This window comes from Microtus pennsylvanicus, chromosome 12 (genome assembly GCF_037038515.1).
Source record: "Microtus pennsylvanicus isolate mMicPen1 chromosome 12, mMicPen1.hap1, whole genome shotgun sequence".
NCBI lineage: Eukaryota > Metazoa > Chordata > Mammalia > Rodentia > Cricetidae > Microtus > Microtus pennsylvanicus.
Genome location: NC_134590.1, coordinates 89,113,917 through 89,135,226, shown reverse-complemented (window position 1 = coordinate 89,135,226; position 21,310 = coordinate 89,113,917). Strand labels below are relative to the sequence as shown.

Below are 21,310 nucleotides of genomic sequence, written 5' to 3'. Positions count from 1 at the left end.
ATGTATTGGTGCCAAAGAGAATTGGATTTCTAGTGCATAAATCATCATCTATTTTAAACCACTGCTGTGGTCGGACTTACCTTCTTAAACTCATTTTAATGCATGTCACATGTTAAATTAGGTTGAATGCCCACATCATGACTGTTGATACAAATCTCAGAAACCATAATCCGGTGGTTAACGTCAGCAGTGCCATTGTTGCTTCCCAGAGTGGCAGAACCTTGGAGTGAGTTGCATAGTGGGTGTGTTCAGCTGGATTGGTAGCGCTGAAATACTCATTAGCACTCTGAGGGTCGAAAGCGTCACCTGGCACATGAACAAGAGCAGATTCCTGATCAGTAGTGAAGCTATCACGCTTGTGTTCTCTTCTAAGCAAGTTTCAAGAACAGGGTCAGAATGTTGTCAAGGGGGAGAGAACGAGGAGGAAGGAGAGAAAATGGCGTCCACAGATTACAGTACCTAATGCCACGCTGCAGCCCAGCAGGGCTACAGTGCTTACACAGCCCAGCCAACTCAAGGATGCACAGACCACCCAGGCCTATGGGAAACAAAGCTATGGAACCTATGGACAGCCTACTGATATCAGCTCAGAGCACTGCCACCTACAGGCAGACTGCATATGTGACTTCTTATGGACAGCCTCCCACTGGTGATACCATTCCAACTGCCCCCAGGCATACAGCCAGACTGTTCAAGGATGTGGCACTGGTGCTCATGACACCACCACTGCTCCAGTCACCACAACCCAAGCCTCTTGTGCAGCTCAGTCTGCATATGGCACCCAGCCTGCCTACCCAGCCTATGGCCAGCAGCCAGCAGCCGCTGCACCTGCAAGACCACAGGATGTAAAGAGCCCACTCAGACTAGTCAACCTCAATCTAGCACAGGGGGTTATAACCAGCCCAGCCTAGGGTATGGACAGAGTAATTACAGATATCCCCAAGCATCTGGGAGCTACCCCATGCAGCCAGTCCCTGCACCTCCACCCTATCCTCCTACACATCGTATCCTACACATCCTATCTTTCTCTTCACAGCCAACTAGTTAACGATCAGAGCAGTTAATCTCAGCAGAGCATCTATGGGCAACCTAGCAACTATGGGCAGCAGAGTAGCTATGGTCAACAAAGCAGCTATGGGCAGCAGCCTCCCACTAGTTACCCCCCTCAGACTGGATCCTACAGCCAGGCTCCAAGTCAATATAGCCAACAGAGCAGCAGCTACGGGGAGCAGAGTTCATTCCAACAGGACCACACCACATGGTGTCGGGGGCAGGAGTCTGGAGGATTTTCCAACCAGGAGAGAACCAGAGCATGAGTGGCCCTGATAACCGGGAGAGGAGAAGAAGGGGATTTAATCATGGAGGCATGAGCAGAGGTGGGCGGGGAGGAGGACGCGGTGGAATGGGCTCTAGAGAGCGAGGTGGCATCAATAAGCCCGGTGGACCCATGGATGAAGGACCAGGTCCTGATCTAGGCCTTCCTATAGATCCTGATGAGGATTCTGACAACAGTGCAATTTATGTGCAAGGTTTAAATGACAGTGTGACTCTGGATGATCTGGCAGACTTCGGTAAGCAGTGTGGGGTTGTCAAGATGAACAAGAGAACTGGAGAACTCATGATCCACATCTATTTGGATAAGGAAACAGGAAAGCCTAAAGGTGACGCCACAGTGGCCTATGAAGATCTGCCAACTGCCAAGGCTGCTGTGGAATGGTTTGATGGAAAAGATATTCAAGGAAGAAAACTTAAAGCTTCTCTTGCCCGAAAGAAGCCTCCAAAATTAGCAAGTGGAGTGGCATGCCACCTCATGAGGGCAGAGGGATGCCACCACCACTCTGTGGAGGTCATAATAGCCCAAGAGGTCCCAAAGGAACCATGGGTCCCATGGGAGGCATTGGAGGAGAGGAGGGGGCTTCCCAACACGAAAACCCTGGGGCTCCTGAGGGACCCCCTTGTGGAGGAGGAAATGTCCAGCACTGAGCCGAAGATTGGCAGTGTCCCATGGCGGGCTGTGGAACCCAGAACTTGACCTGGGAACAGAATGCAACCAGTGTAAGGACCAAAACCTGAGGGCTTCCACCCGCTACCATTCCATCCTCCGGGATGTGATCGTGGCCGAGGCGGCAGTGGTGCCATGCAGGGATGAAAAGGTGTCCTTATGGATCGTGGTGGTCCTGGAGAAATGTTCTGAGGTGGCAGAGGTGGAGAGAAACGTGGCTTCTGAGGTGGCCATAGCTTGGACGGAGGTGGACTTGGTTGAGGAATACGACATGGTCCTGAGGATCTTCCTGGACCATTGATGGAACCCATGATAGAAAGAAGTGGTGGACCTGGAGGTCCTGGAAGGCCTGCGTAAATGGAATAAGGTGAGCACAGTCAGGAACTTAGAGACCGGCCGTACTTAGACCTGAAGAGCTGCATGGATGACCAGATTCATTTTTTTTTACACCAGAAAATATTTTAAATTTATAATTCCATATATATAATGTTGACCACAACATTATGCTTATTACTCTCTGTACTTTAGTATTTTCACCATTTCTGAAGTAACGTTAAAACAAGTTAAATCCTAGTGAGCAGAGGTTTTTTTTTTTTTTTGGTTTTTCGAGACAGGGTTTCTCTGTGGCTTTGGAGCCTGTCCAGGAACTAGCTCTTGTAGACCAGGCTGGTCTCAAACTCACAGAGATCCGCCTGCCTCTGCCTCCCGAGTGCTGGGATTAAAGGCGTGCGCCACCACCGCCCGGCAGCAGAGTTTTTTATTTTCTTTTAAAGATGGTTGTTTTAGACTTATTATGGGAATTCCTTGTGAGCATACTAAGTATCGTTGTGGACTACCAAGGGAGCCTCAAATTGTAACAAGGTTCATGGTTGTGATTGTTTTCAAAAACGTTCCAAATGTTTATTGACTGTCAAAAATTAATGTTGCAGAGGGTCCATGGTGTCACCAGTGTGCCTACATAAGCAAGCTCATCATCAGCATGTGGTCTCCCCCTTGCATGCCCAGGGTAAGTCCTAAAGAACATGTGTGTTCCATTGTGGTGTCGTGAAGTGTAATTTTCTCAGTTTCCTGAAGAGTATCACCTCTGTGACTTGTACCTGGAAATGAAGGTAATTCAGTGTCAGCGATAGGCTGGGGCTCAATGCCATCGTCATAATTTGCAGGAAGAAATCCTTCAGGCTTGGTTTCTTCAACCTTTAAGGGAATTTTGAGATCTTAGTTTTCATTAAAAATGTCACTGATTTTTATTCAATTTAGAAGAACTTATCTGTTAACACCAGGGTCTTGATGTTTAGGCCTCAAATATTTGTTGGCTCAGGAAATTTTATCACTATATCCACTAATATTGTGTAACCTTTGGTTCCTTTCTGTTTGATTCCATGCCAGATATTGAGAATATTAAAAGGGGACCTGCTCAGCTTTATGTGTGTGTGTGGGGAGAGGAGTATGGGGAGGGAAGAGAAAAACCTTCACAAGGTGGATCTCTATTATCAGCTGGTGAGGCTGTCCTGGTGGCATGCAGCGAGGTTGAGGCAGACTTATGGACCCTGTTGGTCCTGCAGAAATGTCCCGAGGAGGCAGAGGTGGAGACAGATGTGGATTCTGAGGTGTCCGTAGCTTGGACCGAGATGGTTTTTGTGGAGGAATACGACGTGGTCCTGGGGCTCCTCCTGGACCATTGATGGAACAGATGGAATGAAGAGGAGGTGAGCCTGGAGGCCCTGAAGGATCTGTTTAAAAGGATAAAGACGAAAACAGTCAGGAACTTAGAGACCGGCCCTACTAGAGATACCTGCAGAGCTGCATGGATGACCAGATTTATTCTCTGAACCCAGAAAATGTTTTACATTCATAATTCCATATGTATGATGTTGGCCACAACATCATAAGGATTACTGCCTGTACTTTAGTATTTTCACCATTTGTGAAGAAACATTAAAACAATTAAATGGTAGTTTTCTGAGTTCTTTTTTTCCTTTCAAGTTGCTTGTTAGATGACTTGACAATGGGAACCTCTTGTGAGCATACTCAGTATCATTGTGGAGAACCTAGAGGGCCTCTAATTGCAACAAAGTTCATAGTTGTGATTGTTTTCAATACATTCCAAATGTTTATTGACTGTCAAAACTAATGTTGCAGAGGGTCCATGGTGTCACCAGTGTGGCTACCAAGAGCAAGCTTAGTGTCAGCATGTGGTCTCCCCCTTGCATGCCCAGTGTAAGTCCTAAAGAACGTGTGTGATCCATTGTGGTGTCGTGAAGTGTAATTTTCTCAGAATCGTGAAGACTGTCACCTCTGTGACTAGTACCTTGAAATGAAGGTAATTCAGTGTCGGCGGTAGGCTGAGGCACAACGCCATTGTCATAATTTGCAGGAAGAAATCCTTCCAGCTTGGTCTCTTCAACCTTTAAGGAAATTTTGAGATCTTAGTTTTCATTAAAAATGTCACTGATTTTTATTCACTTTAGAAGAACTTATCTGTTCATGCCAGTGTCTTCATTCATAGTCCCCAAATATTTCTTTGCTCAGGGAAATTTTATCACTATATCCACTGCTATCGGTTAACCTCTGCTTCCTTTCTGTTTGATTCAAAGCCGAGAGTTTGAGAATCTTAAAAGGGGACCTGCTCAGCTTTATATGTGTGTGTGTGTGCGTGGGGGGTGGGAGGTGGACAGAGAATAACCTTCACAAGGTGGCTCTCTGTTTTCACCTGGTGAGGCTGCCCTGGTGGCATGCAGCGAGGTTGAGGCAGACTTCTGGACCCTGTTGGTCCTGCAGAAATGTCCCGAGGAGGCAGAGGTGGCTTCTGAGATATCCGTAGCTTGGACCGAGGTGGCTTTGGTGGAGGAATACGACGTGGTCCTGGGGCTCCTCCAGGACCATTGATGGAACAGATGGAATGAGAAAGAGGTGGTCCTGGAGGCCCTGAAGGATCTGCGTAAAAGGATAAAGACGAAAACAGTCAGGAACTTAGAGACCGGCCCTACTAGAGATACCTGCAGAGCTGCATGGATGACCAGATTTATTCTCTGAACCCAGAACATGTTTTACATTCATAATTCCATATGTATGATGTTGGCCACAACATCATAAGGATTACTGCCTGTACTTTAGTATTTTAACCATTTGTGAAGAAACATTAAAACAATTAAATGGTAGTTTTCTGAGTTCCTTTTTTCCTTTCAAGTTGCTTGTTAGATGACTTGACAATGGGAACCTCTTGTGAGCATACTCAGTATCATTGTGGAGAACCTAGAGGGCCTCTAATTGCAACAAAGTTCATAGTTGTGATTGTTTTCAATACATTCCAAATGTTTATTGACTGTCAAAACTAATGTTGCAGAGGGTCCATGGTGTCACCAGTGTGGCTACCAAGAGCAAGCTTAGTGTCAGCATGTGGTCTCCCCCTTGCATGCCCAGTGTAAGTCCTAAAGAACGTGTGTGATCCATTGTGGTGTCGTGAAGTGTAATTTTCTCCGAATCCTGAAGAGTGTCACCTCTGTGACTAGTACCTTGAAATGAAGGTAATTCAGTGTTGGCGGTAGGCTGAGGCACAACGCCATTGTCATAATTTGCAGGAAGAAATCCTTCCGGCTTGGTCTCTTCAACCTTTAAGGAAATTTTGAGATCTTAGTTTTCATTAAAAATGTCACTGATTTTTATTCACTTTAGAAGAACTTATCTGTTCATGCCAGTGTCTTCATTCATAGTCCCCAAATATTTCTTTGCTCAGGGAAATTTTATCACTATATCCACTGCTATCGGTTAACCTCTGCTTCCTTTCTGTTTGATTCAAAGCCGAGAGTTTGAGAATCTTAAAGGGGGAACTGCTCAGCTTTATATGTGTGTGTGTGTGCGTGGGGGGTGGGAGGTGGACAGAGAATAACCTTCACAAGGTGGCTCTCTGTTTTCACCTGGTGAGGCTGCCCTGGTGGCATGCAGCGAGGTTGAGGCAGACTTCTGGACCCTGTTGGTCCTGCAGAAATGTCCCGAGGAGGCAGAGGTGGCTTCTGAGATATCCGTAGCTTGGACCGAGGTGGCTTTGGTGGAGGAATACGACGTGGTCCTGGGGCTCCTCCAGGACCATTGATGGAACAGATGGAATGAGAAAGAGGTGGTCCTGGAGGCCCTGAAGGATATGCGTAAAAGGATAAAGACGAAAACAGTCAGGAACTTAGAGACCGGCCCTACTAGAGATACCTGCAGAGCGGCATGGATGACCAGATTTATTCTCTGAACCCAGAACATGTTTTACATTCATAATCCCATATTTATGATGTTGGCCACAACATCATGAATATTACTGTCTGTACTCTAGTATTTTCACCATTTGTGAAGAAACATTAAAACAATTAAATGGTACTTTGCTGGGTTTTTTTTCCCTTTCAAGTTGCTTGTTTGAAGACTTGACAATGGGAACCTCTTGTGAGCATACTCAGTATCATTGTGGAGAACCTAGAGGGCCTCTAATTGCAACAAAGTTCATAGTTGTGATTGTTTTCAAATACATTCCAAATGTTTAATAACTGTCAAAACTAATGTTGCAGAGGGTCCATGGTGTCACCAGTGTGGCTACCAAGAGCAAGCTTAGTGTCAGTATGTGGTCTTCCCCTTGCATGCCCAGTGTAAGTCCTAAAGAACGTGTGTAATCCATTGTGGTGTCGTGAAGTGCAATTTTCTCAGAATCGTGAAGACTGTCACCTCTGTGACTTGTACCTTGAAATGAAGGTAATTCAGTGTCGGCGGTAGGCTGAGGCACAACGCCATTGTCATAATTTGCAGGAAGAAATCCTTCCGGCTTAGTCTCTTCAACCTTTAAGGAAATTTTGAGATCTTAGTTTTCATTAAAAATGTCACTGATTTTTATCCACTTTAGAAGAACTTATCTGTTCATGCCAGGGTCTTGATTTCTAGTCTCCAAATATTTCTTTGCTCAGGGAAATTTTATCACTATATCCACTGCTATCGGTTAACCTCTGCTTCCTTTCTGTTTGATTAAAGCCGAGAGTTTGAGAATCTTAAAAGAGGACCTGCTCAGCTTTATATGTGTGTGTGTGTGCGTGGGGGGTAGGAGGTGGACAGAGAATAACCTTCACAAGGTGGCTCTCTGTTTTCACCTGGTGAGGCTGCCCTGGTGGCATGCAGCGAGGTTGAGGCAGACTTCTGGACCCTGTTGGTCCTGCAGAAATGTCCCGAGGAGGCAGAGGTGGCTTCTGAGATATCCGTAGCTTGGACCGAGGTGGCTTTGGTGGAGGAATACGACGTGGTCCTCGGGCTCCTCCAGGACCATTGATGGAACAGATGGAATGAGAAAGAGGTGGTCCTGGAGGCCCTGAAGGATCTGCATAAAAGGATAAAGATGAAAACAGTCAGGAACTTAGAGACCGGCCCTACTAGAGATACCTGCAGAGCTGCATGGATGACCAGATTTATTCTCTGAACCCAGAACATGTTTTACATTCATAATCCCATATTTATGATGTTGGCCACAACATCATGAATATTACTGTCTGTACTCTAGTATTTTCACCATTTGTGAAGAAACATTAAAACAATTAAATGGTAGTTTTCTGAGTTCTTTTTTTCCTTTCAAGTTGCTTGTTAGATGACTTGACAATGGGAACCTCTTGTGAGCATACTCAGTATCATTGTGGAGAACCTAGAGGGCCTCTAATTGCAACAAAGTTCATAGTTGTGATTGTTTTCAATACATTCCAAATGTTTATTGACTGTCAAAACTAATGTTGCAGAGGGTCCATGGTGTCACCAGTGTGGCTACCAAGAGCAAGCTTAGTGTCAGCATGTGGTCTCCCCCTTGCATGCCCAGTGTAAGTCCTAAAGAACGTGTGTGATCCATTGTGGTGTCGTGAAGTGTAATTTTCTCAGAATCGTGAAGACTGTCACCTCTGTGACTAGTACCTTGAAATGAAGGTAATTCAGTGTCGGCGGTAGGCTGAGGCACAACGCCATTGTCATAATTTGCAGGAAGAAATCCTTCCAGCTTGGTCTCTTCAACCTTTAAGGAAATTTTGAGATCTTAGTTTTCATTAAAAATGTCACTGATTTTTATTCACTTTAGAAGAACTTATCTGTTCATGCCAGTGTCTTCATTCATAGTCCCCAAATATTTCTTTGCTCAGGGAAATTTTATCACTATATCCACTGCTATCGGTTAACCTCTGCTTCCTTTCTGTTTGATTCAAAGCCGAGAGTTTGAGAATCTTAAAAGGGGACCTGCTCAGCTTTATATGTGTGTGTGTGTGCGTGGGGGGTGGGAGGTGGACAGAGAATAACCTTCACAAGGTGGCTCTCTGTTTTCACCTGGTGAGGCTGCCCTGGTGGCATGCAGCGAGGTTGAGGCAGACTTCTGGACCCTGTTGGTCCTGCAGAAATGTCCCGAGGAGGCAGAGGTGGCTTCTGAGATATCCGTAGCTTGGACCGAGGTGGCTTTGGTGGAGGAATACGACGTGGTCCTGGGGCTCCTCCAGGACCATTGATGGAACAGATGGAATGAGAAAGAGGTGGTCCTGGAGGCCCTGAAGGATCTGCGTAAAAGGATAAAGACGAAAACAGTCAGGAACTTAGAGACCGGCCCTACTAGAGATACCTGCAGAGCTGCATGGATGACCAGATTTATTCTCTGAACCCAGAACATGTTTTACATTCATAATTCCATATGTATGATGTTGGCCACAACATCATAAGGATTACTGCCTGTACTTTAGTATTTTAACCATTTGTGAAGAAACATTAAAACAATTAAATGGTAGTTTTCTGAGTTCCTTTTTTCCTTTCAAGTTGCTTGTTAGATGACTTGACAATGGGAACCTCTTGTGAGCATACTCAGTATCATTGTGGAGAACCTAGAGGGCCTCTAATTGCAACAAAGTTCATAGTTGTGATTGTTTTCAATACATTCCAAATGTTTATTGACTGTCAAAACTAATGTTGCAGAGGGTCCATGGTGTCACCAGTGTGGCTACCAAGAGCAAGCTTAGTGTCAGCATGTGGTCTCCCCCTTGCATGCCCAGTGTAAGTCCTAAAGAACGTGTGTGATCCATTGTGGTGTCGTGAAGTGTAATTTTCTCCGAATCCTGAAGAGTGTCACCTCTGTGACTAGTACCTTGAAATGAAGGTAATTCAGTGTTGGCGGTAGGCTGAGGCACAACGCCATTGTCATAATTTGCAGGAAGAAATCCTTCCGGCTTGGTCTCTTCAACCTTTAAGGAAATTTTGAGATCTTAGTTTTCATTAAAAATGTCACTGATTTTTATTCACTTTAGAAGAACTTATCTGTTCATGCCAGTGTCTTCATTCATAGTCCCCAAATATTTCTTTGCTCAGGGAAATTTTATCACTATATCCACTGCTATCGGTTAACCTCTGCTTCCTTTCTGTTTGATTCAAAGCCGAGAGTTTGAGAATCTTAAAGGGGGAACTGCTCAGCTTTATATGTGTGTGTGTGTGCGTGGGGGGTGGGAGGTGGACAGAGAATAACCTTCACAAGGTGGCTCTCTGTTTTCACCTGGTGAGGCTGCCCTGGTGGCATGCAGCGAGGTTGAGGCAGACTTCTGGACCCTGTTGGTCCTGCAGAAATGTCCCGAGGAGGCAGAGGTGGCTTCTGAGATATCCGTAGCTTGGACCGAGGTGGCTTTGGTGGAGGAATACGACGTGGTCCTGGGGCTCCTCCAGGACCATTGATGGAACAGATGGAATGAGAAAGAGGTGGTCCTGGAGGCCCTGAAGGATATGCGTAAAAGGATAAAGACGAAAACAGTCAGGAACTTAGAGACCGGCCCTACTAGAGATACCTGCAGAGCGGCATGGATGACCAGATTTATTCTCTGAACCCAGAACATGTTTTACATTCATAATCCCATATTTATGATGTTGGCCACAACATCATGAATATTACTGTCTGTACTCTAGTATTTTCACCATTTGTGAAGAAACATTAAAACAATTAAATGGTACTTTGCTGGGTTTTTTTTCCCTTTCAAGTTGCTTGTTTGAAGACTTGACAATGGGAACCTCTTGTGAGCATACTCAGTATCATTGTGGAGAACCTAGAGGGCCTCTAATTGCAACAAAGTTCATAGTTGTGATTGTTTTCAAATACATTCCAAATGTTTAATAACTGTCAAAACTAATGTTGCAGAGGGTCCATGGTGTCACCAGTGTGGCTACCAAGAGCAAGCTTAGTGTCAGTATGTGGTCTTCCCCTTGCATGCCCAGTGTAAGTCCTAAAGAACGTGTGTAATCCATTGTGGTGTCGTGAAGTGCAATTTTCTCAGAATCGTGAAGACTGTCACCTCTGTGACTTGTACCTTGAAATGAAGGTAATTCAGTGTCGGCGGTAGGCTGAGGCACAACGCCATTGTCATAATTTGCAGGAAGAAATCCTTCCGGCTTAGTCTCTTCAACCTTTAAGGAAATTTTGAGATCTTAGTTTTCATTAAAAATGTCACTGATTTTTATCCACTTTAGAAGAACTTATCTGTTCATGCCAGGGTCTTGATTTCTAGTCTCCAAATATTTCTTTGCTCAGGGAAATTTTATCACTATATCCACTGCTATCGGTTAACCTCTGCTTCCTTTCTGTTTGATTAAAGCCGAGAGTTTGAGAATCTTAAAAGAGGACCTGCTCAGCTTTATATGTGTGTGTGTGTGCGTGGGGGGTAGGAGGTGGACAGAGAATAACCTTCACAAGGTGGCTCTCTGTTTTCACCTGGTGAGGCTGCCCTGGTGGCATGCAGCGAGGTTGAGGCAGACTTCTGGACCCTGTTGGTCCTGCAGAAATGTCCCGAGGAGGCAGAGGTGGCTTCTGAGATATCCGTAGCTTGGACCGAGGTGGCTTTGGTGGAGGAATACGACGTGGTCCTCGGGCTCCTCCAGGACCATTGATGGAACAGATGGAATGAGAAAGAGGTGGTCCTGGAGGCCCTGAAGGATCTGCATAAAAGGATAAAGATGAAAACAGTCAGGAACTTAGAGACCGGCCCTACTAGAGATACCTGCAGAGCTGCATGGATGACCAGATTTATTCTCTGAACCCAGAACATGTTTTACATTCATAATCCCATATTTATGATGTTGGCCACAACATCATGAATATTACTGTCTGTACTCTAGTATTTTCACCATTTGTGAAGAAACATTAAAACAATTAAATGGTAGTTTGCTGAGTTTATTTTTTTCCTTTCAAGTTGCTTGTTTGAAGACTTGACAATGGGAACCCCTTGTGAGCATACTCAGTATCATTGTGGAGAACCTAGAGGGCCTCTAATTGCAACAAAGTTCATAGTTGTGATTGTTTTCAAATACATTCCAAATGTTTAATAACTGTCAAACTAATGTTGCAGAGGGTCCATGGTGTCACCAGTGTGGCTACCAAGAGCAAGCTTAGGGTCAGAATGCGGTCTCCCCCTTGCATGCCCAGTGTAAGTCCTAAAGAACGTGTGTGATCCATTGTGGTGTCGTGAAGTGCAATTTTCTCAGAATCGTGAAGACTGTCACCTCTGTGACTTGTACCTTGAAATGAAGGTAATTCAGTGTCGGCGGTAGGCTGAGGCACAACGCCATTGTCATAATTTGCAGGAAGAAATCCTTCCGGCTTGGTCTCTTCAACCTTTAAGGAAATTTTGAGATCTTAGTTTTCATTAAAAATGTCACTGATTTTTATCCACTTTAGAAGAACTTATCTGTTCATGCCAGGGTCTTGATTTATAGTCCCCAAATATTTCTTTGCTCAGGGAAATTTTATCACTATATCCACTGCTATCGGTTAACCTCTGCTTCCTTTCTGTTTCATTCAAAGCCGAGAGTTTGAGGATCTTAAAAGGGGACCTGCTCAGCTTTATATGTGTGTGTGGAGGGGTGGGAGGTGGACAGAGAATAACCTTCACAAGGTGGCTCTCTGTTTTCACCTGGTGAGGCTGCCCTGGTGGCATGCAGCGAGGTTGAGGCAGACTTCTGGACCCTGTTGGTCCTGCAGAAATGTCCCGAGGAGGCAGTGGTGGAGGTAGAGGTGGCTTCTGAGATATCCGTAGCTTGGACCGAGGTGGCTTTGGTGGAGGAATACGACGTGGTCCTGGGGCTCCTCCAGGACCATTGATGGAACAGATGGAATGAGAAAGAGGTGGTCCTGGAGGCCCTGAAGGATCTGCGTAAAAGGATAAAGATGAAAACAGTCAGGAACTTAGAGACCGGCCCTACTAGAGATACCTGCAGAGCTGCATGGATGACCAGATTTATTCTCTGAACCCAGAAAATGTTTTACATTCTAATTCCATATTTATGATGTTGGCCACAACATCATGAGGATTACTGTCTGCACTCTAGTATTTTCACCATTTGTGAAGAAACATTAAAACAATTAAATGGTAGTTTGCTGAGTTTATTTTTTTCCTTTCAAGTTGCTTGTTTGAAGACTTGACAATGGGAACCCCTTGTGAGCATACTCAGTATCATTGTGGAGAACCTAGAGGGCCTCTAATTGCAACAAAGTTCATAGTTGTGATTGTTTTCAAGTACATTCCAAATGTTTAATAACTGTCAAAACTAATGTTGCAGAGGGTCCATGGTGTCACCAGTGTGGCTACCAAGAGCAAGCTTAGGGTCAGAATGCGGTCTCCCCCTTGCATGCCCAGTGTAAGTCCTAAAGAACGTGTGTGATCCATTGTGGTGTCGTGAAGTGCAATTTTCTCAGAATCGTGAAGACTGTCACCTCTGTGACTTGTACCTTGAAATGAAGGTAATTCAGTGTCGGCGGTAGGCTGAGGCACAACGCCATTGTCATAATTTGCAGGAAGAAATCCTTCCGGCTTGGTCTCTTCAACCTTTAAGGAAATTTTGAGATCTTAGTTTTCATTAAAAATGTCACTGATTTTTATCCACTTTAGAAGAACTCATCTGTTCATGCCAGGGTCTTGATTTATAGTCCCCAAATATTTCTTTGCTCAGGGAAATTTTATCACTATATCCACTGCTATCGGTTAACCTCTGCTTCCTTTTTATTTCATTCAAAGCCGAGAGTTTGAGGATCTTAAAAGGGAACCTGCTCAGCTTTATATGTGTGTGTGTGTGTGTGTGTGGTGGTGGTAGACAGAGAATAACCTTCACAAGGTGGCTCTCTGTTTTCACCTGGTGACGCTGCCCTGGTGGCATGCAGCGAGGTTGAGGCAGACTTATGGACCCTGTTGTTCCTGCAGAAATGTCCCGAGGAGGCAGAGGTGGCTTCAGAGATATCCGTAGCTTGGACCGAGGTGGCTTTGGTGGAGGAATACGACGTGGTCCTCGGGCTCCTCCAGGACCATTGATGGAACAGATGGAATGAGAAAGAGGTGGTCCTGGAGGCCCTGAAGGATCTGCGTAAAACGATAAAGACGAAAACAGTCAGGAACTTAGAGCCCGGCCCTACTAGAGATACTTGCAGAGCTGCATGGATGACCAGATTTATTCTCTGAACCCAGAACATGTTTTACATTCATAATCCCATATTTATGATGTTGGCCACAACATCATGAATATTACTGTCTGTACTCTAGTATTTTCACCATTTGTGAAGAAACATTAAAACAATTAAATGGTACTTTGCTGGGTTTTTTTTTCCCTTTCAAGTTGCTTGTTTGAAGACTTGACAATGGGAACCTCTTGTGAGCATACTCAGTATCATTGTGGAGAACCTAGAGGGCCTCTAATTGCAACAAAGTTCATAGTTGTGATTGTTTTCAAATACATTCCAAATGTTTAATAACTGTCAAACTAATGTTGCAGAGGGTCCATGGTGTCACCAGTGTGGCTACCAAGAGCAAGCTTAGGGTCAGCATGTGGTCTCCTCCTTGCATGCCCAGTGTAAGTCCTAAAGAACGTGTGTGATCCATTGTGGTGTCGTGAAGTGCAATTTTCTCAGAATCCTGAAGACTGTCACCTTTGTGACTTGTACCTTGAAATGAAGGTAATTCAGTGTCGGCGGTTGGCTGAGGCACAATGCCATTGTCATAATTTGCAGGAAGAAATCCTTCCGGCTTGGTCTCTTCAACCTTTAAGGAGATTTTGAGATCTTAGTTTTCATTAAAAATGTCACTGATTTTTATCCACTTTAGAAGAACTTATCTGTTCATGCCAGGGTCTTGATTTATAGTCCCCAAATATTTCTTTGCTCAGGGAAATTTTATCACTATATCCACTGCTATCGGTTAACCTCTGCTTCCTTTCTGTTTCATTCAAAGCCGAGAGTTTGAGGATCTTAAAAGGGGACCTGCTCAGCTTTATATGTGTGTGTGGAGGGGTGGGAGGTGGACAGAGAATAACCTTCACAAGGTGGCTCTCTGTTTTCACCTGGTGAGGCTGCCCTGGTGGCATGCAGCGAGGTTGAGGCAGACTTCTGGACCCTGTTGGTCCTGCAGAAATGTCCCGAGGAGGCAGTGGTGGAGGTAGAGGTGGCTTCTGAGATATCCGTAGCTTGGACCGAGGTGGCTTTGGTGGAGGAATACGACGTGGTCCTGGGGCTCCTCCAGGACCATTGATGGAACAGATGGAATGAGAAAGAGGTGGTCCTGGAGGCCCTGAAGGATCTGCGTAAAAGGATAAAGATGAAAACAGTCAGGAACTTAGAGACCGGCCCTACTAGAGATACCTGCAGAGCTGCATGGATGACCAGATTTATTCTCTGAACCCAGAAAATGTTTTACATTCTAATTCCATATTTATGATGTTGGCCACAACATCATGAGGATTACTGTCTGTACTCTAGTATTTTCACCATTTGTGAAGAAACATTAAAACAATTAAATGGTAGTTTGCTGAGTTTATTTTTTTCCTTTCAAGTTGCTTGTTTGAAGACTTGACAATGGGAACCCCTTGTGAGCATACTCAGTATCATTGTGGAGAACCTAGAGGGCCTCTAATTGCAACAAAGTTCATAGTTGTGATTGTTTTCAAGTACATTCCAAATGTTTAATAACTGTCAAAACTAATGTTGCAGAGGGTCCATGGTGTCACCAGTGTGGCTACCAAGAGCAAGCTTAGGGTCAGAATGCGGTCTCCCCCTTGCATGCCCAGTGTAAGTCCTAAAGAACGTGTGTGATCCATTGTGGTGTCGTGAAGTGCAATTTTCTCAGAATCGTGAAGACTGTCACCTCTGTGACTTGTACCTTGAAATGAAGGTAATTCAGTGTCGGCGGTAGGCTGAGGCACAACGCCATTGTCATAATTTGCAGGAAGAAATCCTTCCGGCTTGGTCTCTTCAACCTTTAAGGAAATTTTGAGATCTTAGTTTTCATTAAAAATGTCACTGATTTTTATCCACTTTAGAAGAACTCATCTGTTCATGCCAGGGTCTTGATTTATAGTCCCCAAATATTTCTTTGCTCAGGGAAATTTTATCACTATATCCACTGCTATCGGTTAACCTCTGCTTCCTTTTTATTTCATTCAAAGCCGAGAGTTTGAGGATCTTAAAAGGGAACCTGCTCAGCTTTATATGTGTGTGTGTGTGTGTGTGTGGTGGTGGTAGACAGAGAATAACCTTCACAAGGTGGCTCTCTGTTTTCACCTGGTGACGCTGCCCTGGTGGCATGCAGCGAGGTTGAGGCAGACTTATGGACCCTGTTGTTCCTGCAGAAATGTCCCGAGGAGGCAGAGGTGGCTTCAGAGATATCCGTAGCTTGGACCGAGGTGGCTTTGGTGGAGGAATACGACGTGGTCCTCGGGCTCCTCCAGGACCATTGATGGAACAGATGGAATGAGAAAGAGGTGGTCCTGGAGGCCCTGAAGGATCTGCGTAAAACGATAAAGACGAAAACAGTCAGGAACTTAGAGCCCGGCCCTACTAGAGATACTTGCAGAGCTGCATGGATGACCAGATTTATTCTCTGAACCCAGAACATGTTTTACATTCATAATCCCATATTTATGATGTTGGCCACAACATCATGAATATTACTGTCTGTACTCTAGTATTTTCACCATTTGTGAAGAAACATTAAAACAATTAAATGGTACTTTGCTGGGTTTTTTTTTCCCTTTCAAGTTGCTTGTTTGAAGACTTGACAATGGGAACCTCTTGTGAGCATACTCAGTATCATTGTGGAGAACCTAGAGGGCCTCTAATTGCAACAAAGTTCATAGTTGTGATTGTTTTCAAATACATTCCAAATGTTTAATAACTGTCAAAACTAATGTTGCAGAGGGTCCATGGTGTCACCAGTGTGGCTACCAAGAGCAAGCTTAGGGTCAGCATGTGGTCTCCTCCTTGCATGCCCAGTGTAAGTCCTAAAGAACGTGTGTGATCCATTGTGGTGTCGTGAAGTGCAATTTTCTCAGAATCCTGAAGACTGTCACCTTTGTGACTTGTACCTTGAAATGAAGGTAATTCAGTGTCGGCGGTTGGCTGAGGCACAATGCCATTGTCATAATTTGCAGGAAGAAATCCTTCCGGCTTGGTCTCTTCAACCTTTAAGGAAATTTTGAGATCTTAGTTTTCATTAAAAATGTCACTGATTTTTATTCACCTTAGAAGAACTTATCTGTTCATGCCAGGGTCTTGATTTATAGTCCCCAAATATTTCTTTGCTCACGGAAATTATATCACTATTTCCACTGCTATGACCTCTGCTTCCTTTCTGTTTGATTCAAAGCCGAGAGTTTGAGAATCTTAAGACTGGAACTGCTCTGGTTCATGTTTATTCGTGTTTGTGTGTGTGTGTGTACATGTGTATGTTTGTTTTTGTTTGAGAAGGGCTGTGTAGAACCTTTAGGAATGGCTCTCTCCATTTTCCTGTTGTGAGATGATCTTACAGTGCTTCCGCTGCTCTTCGTTTTTCATTCTGGATGGTTTGTAGGTTTCATGGCTGTTCTACTCTTGGCCTCTAACCTAGATATCAGCATTTTGGCATTATGTATGTCAGACACTTGCTGCTTGTTGTGTTCTGAAATGGAACTCACGTCATAGAGTTACAAAGTTAGTGCTGTCTCCTGGCATGTGTGTATGTGTTTCTGTACTTGTGTGTGTGTGTTCTAGCTTTTCAGTGCAACGATTACTCTGTTTGAGAGGGGAGAGAGTTGAAGATAGAAATAGAGTTTGGTTTTTAGCAGTTCACAATGAGTATGGAATAAACTCATTGAGATGTTAGGTTTTCCTTTTCCTAGGCATAGCATCATCTTTGTGCCTTTGGGGCCTGTGTCCTTTCTCAGCATGTCTGGCTGACCTCTTCATGAAGTCTCCTACTTAATATTCTGTTAGTATGGGGTACCGACATTATCTCGCTAAGTTTGGTGATTTTATACTCATTATACTGCAATTACCAGATAATGGATTCTGAAGAACTCATGTGTTAATATAGTTTTATGCAATTCTAACGTCAGAAAAGTGATGTCTGCTTTTATTTCATTCGCATTTGTGAAGGATAGAAACCACTGATGTTTTGCTTTAGTTGCCTCAAGAATATGCTAATGTCTTAATCTGTTAGTGGTATTTTGTTTTGTAGTCTAATCCTTTGCTTATCCAAGATGTTGTTCCCTTTATGCTCGGGAAACTCTCCATGGTTGCCACACTCATCACATTACCATTGACTTTCTGTATCCGCCAAAAACCTCTGCATTAGTCTAATAATTCTATTTGTGTTAATCATGTTACTTTGTATGCTAATGAATTTTTACTGAAATCTTGGAAGATGTCTGGCATGTGAATGTCTGCTCATTAAAATCTCTTGAGATCTATCTCCCTGCTAAGACCTCCTTTGATCTATTACTCAATTTGATCATACATAATAGCTAATAATAATTTAGAAGCCAAATTCGATTAGGCCTAAAAGACAGGACATTTGAGTTTGGTTTTGAAAATATTAAAATTACAGTTACCAATGGTTTCATTAGGTGTAAGAGTTATGTCGAATCTGCCCGTCTCTCCTAATGTTGAACTGAGATGCTCCAAGGTAATGAGCTAGCTCTTAACCATTTGTATTGGAGATTGGTAAGTGGTGTAAGTAAGGTCTACAGACAGAACTAGCTCTTTTACTTGCCTTATATCTTATCTTGAATTTTGCATGAAAATTGATGGAGCTAGAAAACATTATTTTGAGTGAGGTAACCCAGACACAGAAAGACAATTATCACATGTATTCACTCATAGGTGGTTTTTAAACATAAAGCAAAGAAAGCCAGCCTACAAACCACGATCCCAGAGAACTTAGACAACAATGAGGACACTAAGAGAGACTTGTATAGATCTAATCTTCATGGGAAGTAGAAAGAGACAAGCTCTCCTGACTAAATTGGGAGCATGGGGCCCTTGGGGGAGAGTTGAAGGGGAAGGGGAGAGGCAGGGAGGGCAGCAAAGGAAAATGTAGAGCTCAATAAAAATCAAACACAAAAAGAAACACAAAAGAAAATTGACCATTTCCTTTACATTTTCCAGTTTTGTGGAGTACAGGTTTCAAGTATGATCTGATGATTCTCTGGATTTCCTCAGTGTCTGATATTATGGCCCCCTTCTCATTTCTGATTTTGTTAATTTGGATATTCTCTACTTTTCTTTTGGGTTCTTTAGATAAGGGTTTGTCTATATTGTTGATATTCTACAAAAAAGCAGCTCTTTGTCCCACTGACTCTTTGTGTTGTTTTCTTTGTTTCTATTTTATTGATTTCAGTCCTCAATTTGATTATTCCCTGCCATCTCCTCCTCCTGGGTGAGTTTGCTGTTTTTATTCTACAGTTTTCTAGAGTGCTGTTGGACTGTAGTGTGAGATTTTTTCAGATTCTTTATGTAGGTACTTATTGCTAAGAATTTTTCTGTTAGTACTGCTTTCAAAGTATCTCAAAGAATTGGGTGTGTTGTGCATTCATTTTCACTAAATTCTAAGAAGTCTTCCTTTATTTCTATTGAGAATTGTTCAGTTTCCATGAGTTTGTGGGATTTTTGCAGTTAGTGTTGTTGAATTCCAACTTTAACCCAAAGGTGATCTGATAAGATGTGGTTATTTCATTTTTTTTTTTATCTGTTGAGATTTGCTTTGTTACCAGGTATGTGGTTTAATGTAGAGAAACCCACAGAAATAGCTGTCCCAAGAAAGTGGGAGCTCACTGGCTCTTGACTGACAACTGGGTAACCTGAATACGACCAAACTAGGCCCGCTGAATATGGATGACAGTTATATGGCTTGGACAGCTTTGTTGGGCCACAGGAAGTGGGACCAGGTTTTATTTATCCCTAGTATGTGAACTGGCTTTTTTGGAGCCCATTCCCTATGGAGGGATACTTTGCTCAGTCTAGATACAGGGAGGATGGCCTTGGTCCTGCCTCAAAGGATATGACAGACTTTGTTGACTCCACATGGGAGACCTCATTCTCTCTGCAAAATGGATGGGGAGAGGGTGGGAGAGGATAGGGCAAGTAAGAGGAAGGGAAGGAGATGAATCTTGGATTGGTATGTAAAATAAAAGATTGTCTTAAAATAATAAAAGAAAAAATGAATAAAATAAATAAAAACACTAATGAAGGTTATTTCTTTTATACTTGCTGTGACAAAATGTCTGACAGAGATTATTTAAGAAAGGAAGGAAGGAAGGAAGGAGGGAATGTAGGAAGGAAAACTAATGGCTACAGGAAACTCCTGTTTGCCTTCCCTGCTATAACTGAATGACTTTCCCTCCAGCAGTTGAAGTAGGGAAAGCAAACAGGGAGGCTTTGTCTGTGGCAATGGTCTATTGCTTCTCACATGCTGGTAGACAGGGAAGCATACAACCCAGAACTAGTTCCAAAAATAGGGATGACCATTACGACCCACCACAGACAACATTCTGCTAGCTAGACCATATCCCAAAGGTTAACCAGTCTCCTAAATGCTAACAAAGTATTCAAACATTGAAACATGTGCTATCCCTTCTTTCTCTGTCTCTCTCTTTCTCTTGCTTGGTGGTGGTGGTGGTGGTGTGTGTGTGTGTGTATGTGCCTGTGTGCATGCATGTGTGAGTGTGTGCATATGTGTGTACATGCCTGCATGTAAAATTAGTTATGAAGTTATGAATTAGCAGCAAAAATCATTTTACAGTTAGGGTCACCCCAACATGAGAAACTGTATTAAATGGTCACAGCATTAGAAAGATTGAGATCTACTGCCTAAGAAGGTGACTAGCTAGCATGGGTATTCCCAGGAGTGAGGGTATGAAGGAGGTGAAGGATATATTTGAGGCTAGGTTCCTCATTTCTGACACTATTTGCAACTATGCAGACATAGATACACAAAGGCATCACTCCCCTCATAAGCAAGTTATTGGGAATTACAAACATTCATGTTTTTTTCTAGAGTATTCAGGCATTGCCTCTCCTAGAGAACTTTGGTTCATCACTGATTGTCTCAGAACTGCTTGTTCCCTCTTCTTTATTGTGGTGATCTTGTTAAAATATAGAAATTGTTTCTGGATGTTCTGCAATGAAAAGACAGAGGATCGACTCTCCTGGTTTGATTAGGAAATGAACTCTTTTGATTTGGGGTGCACAATTTCAAAACTACTTTATTCCTTACCAGGACAGGGTATTGAAAGATGGAAAGTAGAAACTATTACTCTGCTAATATGCTTACCTATTTACAAATTACTATGATATCATCAAGAAGCAAAAAAATATTTCTGCTAACTAGATTGAGAAAATCATGAACTGAGAAACTGGGTTTTTCCTTGTGACTGAGACTGAACTGAACTCACTATATTTTAAAATTTCTGAATCTCATGTAATTTTAATAGGCCCCTTTCATCAGAGTTTCTCTTCTATGTTTGGGCTGCAAAATGCATGTTATTTTCCATTTGTAAATAAACTCTCGCTTACTAGTGTTCTCTATATGATAGTATCTGTGAAACTGCTTTAGAGAAACCCATTGGTCCACTGAGTCACATTCAAAAGTCATTAATATTCAACTTCTGATTCACACAAACCCTTACTTTAGGGCTCCAGGTTACAAACAGGTTTCCGAACCTCCAGCAGTGCATGGTGATGAGGTCACTTTAATATGAATAGGTAAATGTCTAATTACAACCCTACAATATTGTAAATGTGTGAACATGATACAAAGAATCAGAGTGTATATTAGTGTCAAGTAGAGAACAAATATCCAGAAATCAAAGTGTTACTATATGGTGATTGAATCTTAACATCCACAACTGCTGGCTAATTGGGGAAAATACTTACTGTGTGACTGGAGGAAGAGATTTCGTTATCCTCCTAGTGGAATCAAATAGAAAACACGCTGTAATCTCTTCATAATGAAACCTTGGTTGAACACATTACAAATAGCTAAATTTCCACAATTTCTT

The 21,310-nt window shown here is 43.2% G+C and overlaps 1 protein-coding gene and 1 pseudogene across 9 annotated transcripts in view; both read left to right on the top strand.

Moving 5' to 3' along the window:
- The window catches only part of Asb3 (ankyrin repeat and SOCS box containing 3), a 391,624-nt gene that overhangs the window by 95,045 nt on the left and 275,269 nt on the right, over positions 1-21,310 (top strand). Inside the window, exons 10-11 of one of the 9 annotated variants that reach the window (XM_075942493.1) lie at positions 2,932-3,008; positions 18,652-18,710. The exons of 4 other annotated variants lie outside the window; for them this stretch is intronic. In XM_075942493.1, coding sequence (XP_075798608.1) covers positions 2,932-3,008; positions 18,652-18,663 — 89 coding nt within the window. In that variant the 3' untranslated portion in view covers positions 18,664-18,710. Of the gene's footprint in view, positions 1-2,931; positions 3,009-3,564; positions 3,924-18,651; positions 19,734-21,310 lie in introns of those variants that run through there. 4 more of the 9 variants (XM_075942490.1, XM_075942489.1, XM_075942496.1 and 1 more) reach the window with 4 other exon arrangements.
- Positions 10-2,423, top strand: LOC142832204 (RNA-binding protein EWS pseudogene; annotated as a pseudogene).